Raw genomic sequence first — 6,000 nt, 5'->3', positions numbered from 1 at the left:
CCTACCCTGCCACTCTCCCAGTTCTGCCTCCATTCCTTATCATCACCCTGCAATCCCTCACTCCCTGCATGGAGTATATTCCCCTGTAAATAAACTTGTTAAAGGGAATCCGTCACCTCATTTTTCTGGTATGAGATGCGGCCACTGTCATCAGGGGCTTATCTACAGCATTCTGTAATGCTGTAGATAAGCCCCCGATGTAACCTGAAAGATTAGAAAAACGAGTTAGATTATACTCACCTGGGGTCCGGTCCGGTCCGATGGGTGTCGCGGTCCGGTGCCTCCTATCTTCTAGCGATTACGTCCTCCTTCTTACTTCTGCCGCTGCTCTTGTGCAGGTGTTCTATATCTGCCCTATTGAGGGCAGAGTAAAGTACTGCAGTGCGCAGGCGTCGGACATCTCTGACCTTTCCTGGTATACCAATTAATACTGATGTTCAGTGTCCAAATAGTATCAAGAAAACAAATATCTACATAGAATAGCCAAATAATACCAATTTACTGTGCCCAAGTATTATAAACCAAATAATGCCAACATACAGTGTTGAAATAATACCAGCAAATTAATAGCAACCATATAATATATAATATACCAGCCATATAATATCAATATAAAAGATATTCATAGAATCCTCTAATAAAAGACATTTCTCCATTTTTGTTATGCTGTATTATTTTTATACTGTAAGTGCACCAATAAATAGCAATTTGGTTTATTATGTTGAGGCCTTTTATCAAGATTATGTGGTGCACCGTGCATGTATTATATTCCATGTCACGAAATGCTAAGAAGCAAATACGTGCACCGTGCACATATTTGCTTCTTAGCATTTCGTGTCATGGACTATAATTAAAACATCTAGCTTTTTTTTCTTTTTTTTTTTTTAAAGGAAAAATTAGTAATAAAATTTTCTTTTATAAACCACAATATGCAGATGTTTCTCAGAAGCCAAACCACATGAAATAAATATAGTATATATAAATGTGTCAGCATCCCCAATCTAAGCTACTGACTGAACCACTGAGAATGAAGCATCTTCTAACGCTACTTGTGTTATCCCTGCTTCACATCAATGGGCGTAAGTAAATGTTACATTACTAATTAAAGGGGATTATTTTATGTTCTGCATACTAGTACACAATACCATACTACATAGTACTCATAATGCTATACTACCATAAAATACTATACTAGTATAAAACACTATTTTTCCATATAATGCTATACCACTACACAATACTATACAAATATACCATATTATAATAATAAATAATACTATACTACTGCAATTATTATGCTAAAAAACTAATATACTACTACTACACATGACTACACTACAAGATACCATACTAATAAATAAAACTACACTACTATTCAGTAACACTACAATACTCTACTACCAATCAATGCTGTACTATTACATGCAAATCTTAGTTGGTCCAGTATTCAAAATATTTAACCCTTCACAACATGCACCTTACATACATGTACGGCAGTCCTTTACCAATCACCACTCTGCATCATGCGATGATTGGGTTAAGATGGCAGCAACTGCTGTCCATCCCTACATGTTGCGCCGGAGGGGGGCTGTGCCACCCCCCACGTTGGCGATCGCTGTGATTCACCAATCAATTCTGACCAGTTAATCAGAGCAATGTGACAATAAAGTAAAAGGAAAAAAAATCAACGTGACACGCTGTTATTGCTGCTGTGTGAGACAACACGAATCATAGCAGTCACAATGGATGGTGTGATCGTGACATCACCTCTTTTGATTAACCCAAATCCCTTTAAAAGTTCCTCCACATCCCCCACACTAATCATTCTGACTCCCAATCCCACCAGTCCCCAATTGTATTTTTGGCAACCTTTTTTTTTGAGTATTTTACATGTATGCAGTGTACTGCACTGAGCATTTAGGCTTTTCCCATGGCCACAGCGCTCTGATCAGTATCGCTGTTGATCAGAGTCTGCACTGAGAGGCTTTTTCTTTTTTTAGCTCTAGGTAGAGTAGCGGATGTCAGTGTATATGGCGTCCAATTTTCTTGTAGAAAAAAAAATATTAGTAGTTAGTATAGAGAAGCTTTATAGGTAGTATGGTGGCACATTAGGGGAGAGGACAACCCAGTGTTAGTGACCTCTGCTCTTCTCTTAAAAAAAAAAATAATAGTTTGCGCCGGGTAACTTATTACCAAGTATCAGATGAGCTGACGTCGCAGTGTTAGTGACTTCCGTTTATCTTTGACACTAAAAGTAGAACAGAGTAAATTTATAGCTAGCGCATTAGGGGAGCATACAGCGCAGTGTTAATGGCATTCACTTTAGCTAGTGGGGAAAATTTAGTTAGTTCAGATTAGGTTTATAGGTAGCTCATCAATGTAATGAGAACGTTACTGTAATTTTTTTATACAAACTTTTTTTTACTGCTACTAATTTTTCTTTTCATTTTTTATTAACACAACTTACACATATCACGACATTATAAATTCATACACCAGTATAACTAAAAGCATTAATATCATTACTTTGCCTCTAGATAATTTCTTGAGAAGTGTAGTTTCCAAAAATGGGGTCACTTTTGTGGGGTTTCCACTGTTTAGGCACATCAGAGGCTCTTAAAGGCAATATTCCACCCACAGACGATTCCATCAAAGTCTGCACTGCCAAACGTAAATCTTTCACTTCCGAGCCCTGCCATGCACCCAAACACTAGTTTTCCTCCACATACGTGGCATTAGAGTACTCAAAAGAAATTGCTGAATACATTTTTGGGTACATTTTCTCTTGTTACCCTAGTGACAATGGAAAAAATTGGAGCTAAAGCAACATTTTGTGTGGAGAAAATTTTTTTTTTCTTTTTCACTGTTCAACATTGTTAAAATCTGTGAAGTATCTATGGGTTCAAGGTGCTCACCACACATTTAGATAGATTTCTTGAGTGGTCTAGTTGACAAAATGGGGTTACTTGTGAGGGTTTTAAATGTTTAGGCACATCAGGGACTCTCCAAATGAGATACAATGTCTGCTTTCATTTCCAATCACTTTTGCGTGTGAAAAGTCAAATGAGGCTCCTTCCCTTCCCAAGCCCCGCCGTGCACCGAAGCAGTAGTTTTCCCCCAAACATGGGGTATCGGAGTACTCAGGGGAAATTGTACAACAAATTTTGAATTCCATTTTCGCCTGTTACCCCTGTGAAATAAAAAATATGTGACCAAAGTAACATCTTTGTGAAAAAATGTTCACATTTTACTTCCATATTGCTTTCATTCTGTGTGAAGTAGCTAAAGGGTTAAAAACCTCTTCATTGTGGTTTTGAAGACTTTAAAGGGTGCAGTTTTTAGAAAGTTGTCACTTTTTGGTATTTTCTGTCATATAGGCCTCCCAAAGTCACTTTAAATGTGATGTGGTCCATAAAAAAATGGTTTTGTAAACTTTCTTGGAAAAATGAGAAATTTTAACCCTTCTATCTTCCAAACAAAAAAAAAAGATGTTTCAAAAATGTTACAGATATAAAGTACTGTAGACATGTTGTAAATATTATGTGCTATTTTGTGTGACATAACTATCTGGCTTAAGCAAATAAAAATTAAAAGTTTGAAAATTGCAAAATTTTCCAGATTTTCACCAATTTTCCGATATTTTCACAACTAAACGCAAAACATAGCAAACAAATTTTACCACTATCTTGAAGCACAATATGTAGCAAAAAAATTCTCAGAATCACTGGGATTCGTTGAAGTGTTCCAAAGTTATTATTTCATAAAATTACACTGGTCAGAATAAAAAAACGGAACGTGTCAGCAGGATTGTGCACAGTAACCTACACACAGTGTCAGGTCGGCGCCGTTATACTGATTAAAATGATACCTTGGTTGATGAAATTGGTTGTTGTTTAATATTTATTTTCCGTTTTGCCCTAATGAGATTTTCATGGCTTAAGGCGGGGTTGGGGTATGTGTGCTCTGATTAGATATTCATAATGCAGACTGCTGACAGGTCACTGATCCCTCACTGACCTGCCCCCTTAGTTTGCATAATGAGTATCTGTATATACTTAAAAAAAAAAAAGCGTTTCTGCAGGCAAGTGCCAACAATAACTTTTATTCAGGTTATTCAGCTAGGCGAAAAAAAAACAAAAAAATCAATTTGAAAATGGCGCCTATCGTGCCTGCGCAGTAGCATCTCTTGGCTATCTCCAAGCCCCTACTGCGCAGGCGGGGCCATCTTGGAGGAGAATTTTTTTTTCTTCTCCAGTAAGATGGTGCCCCTGGCGCATGTGCAGTAGCAGCTATTGGATCACAGCTTGACACCGATAGCAGCTACTGCGCAAGTGCAGTGGGCGCTATTATCAAGTTTATTTTTTCCCCTAGCTGAGTAATATGAATAAAAGTTATTATTGGCACACAAAACATGCGATTTTGCTGCAGAAGCGTTTTTTTTTTTTTTAAGTATATTCTGATATTCATTATGCAAACTAGGGGGCATGTCAGTGAGGGATCAGTGACCTGTCAGCAGTTTGCATTATGAATATTTAATCAGAGTTACATTAAAGTCTGAAAGATGACAGCAGGTTGGGGCTTTTGGGACAGTTACTCCCATCATCCGACACTTGCTGCCGCTAATAACACCACCGCCTGTGATCTAATGAAATAAATGAATGAAAAACCCGATGTGGGTTCCCCCTTATTTTCTTCAACCAGCCAGACAAAACTCACAGCTGGGGGCTGCAACTCTCAGCTGTCAGCTTTAGCAAAGTTGGTTATCAAGAATAGAGGGGTTCCCACGCTGTTTTTTTAAATTATTTAAATAAATAATTTTAAAAAACAGTGCAGGATCCCCCCATTTTTGAAAACCAGCCTTGCTAAAGAAGACAACTGGGGGCTGTAATATTCAGGCTGGTAAGGGGCCATGGATATTGACCCCCCAGCCTAGAAACAGCAGCCCGCATCTAACAGATGCGCCTTTTCTGGGCAATTGCGGGCTGCATTTGTCCGGCGGCCCCCCCGGCGGCCTGCAGAGGGGCTAGAAATTGCAGAAGTCAATGGGAACAGTGCTCAAATGACATGGGAACAGCATGGGGAAGACCACTGAACCCAATTCTGACTCCCAGGTCACTGCTGTGAACAATGTTGTCAGAGTCTTATGTAGGGAGGAGGACCCCCACAGAGTGTCCGGGCCGGAACCAAGGGGACCGCCATCTGAGTTCCTAAGGAAACAGTACCTGGGGAACAGAGAAGGAGAGTGGACTGTTGAGAGTGACAGGACAGCAAGGGGAGGGGCGAGTATAAAAGGGACAGGGAGCGCGCAGAGGAGTCAGTTGGTGATACGTTAGACACGGAGCAGGAGACGGAGGGGGCATGAGAGAACGGGAAGGACACTGACAGTTGAGAGAAGAGACCAGCAGCAGAGGGAAAGAGGCGCCGAGCTTACCGACAGGGGACTGCCTCTTCACCCCAATCCCGGGTTACGATCTGCCCCCGGCCATCCTCGGCCGTTACCGCTGAGCTCGAGCCCTCCGCGGCCTGTCCACTCCCTCTCCTGGCTGCTGCCATCCCCCTTCAGCCCGCGGTTGCGGCCTGCCCGCTGCTACCCACGGATGCTGCCGTTTCACTTGAGCCCGTGGTTGCGGCCTGTCTATCACCGCTCACAGCCACCTTCACCCCGCTGCAGTCGGCAGTTGGGGCCTGTTCCTCGTCAACAGACACTCTCTGCACACAGCTTCAGGCTCTGCGTGTGGCCAGTAAACCGTCACTCTTGAGCACTGCGACACAACCCTCCTTGGGGACAGGAGTCCCATTGAACTCGCTAACAAGCGCAACCCCACTGTTACAACAGGGGGTTACTTCATCTCAGGACTCCATGACTCCATCAGGGCTTGTTGTGCCCAAACTCGTCCTGGGTACTGGAACGACCAAAGACTACTCCAAATCTTCAGCCGCTGGGCCCAGCGGCTGCGAAGCCACAGCATCCTCATCAAAGACGCCACAGCAGCCTCATCA

At 41.6% G+C, this 6,000-nt stretch overlaps 1 protein-coding gene across 1 annotated transcript in view; it reads left to right on the top strand.

The window, feature by feature from the left end:
- Nucleotides 1-1,024: 1,024 nt before the first annotated feature.
- The window catches only part of LOC141072655 (granzyme A-like), a 111,290-nt gene continuing 106,314 nt past the window's right edge, over nt 1,025-6,000 (top strand). The window contains exon 1 of the mRNA XM_073559954.1: nt 1,025-1,079. Coding sequence (XP_073416055.1) covers nt 1,028-1,079 — 52 coding nt within the window. The 5' untranslated portion in view covers nt 1,025-1,027. The remainder of the gene's footprint in view (nt 1,080-6,000) is intronic.

This window comes from Dendrobates tinctorius, unplaced genomic scaffold, assembly GCF_039654945.1.
Source record: "Dendrobates tinctorius isolate UK_male_01 unplaced genomic scaffold, ASM3965494v1 ptg000285l, whole genome shotgun sequence".
NCBI classification, from domain to species: Eukaryota; Metazoa; Chordata; class Amphibia; order Anura; family Dendrobatidae; genus Dendrobates; species Dendrobates tinctorius.
This window is presented reverse-complemented; position numbering and strand designations above follow the sequence as displayed.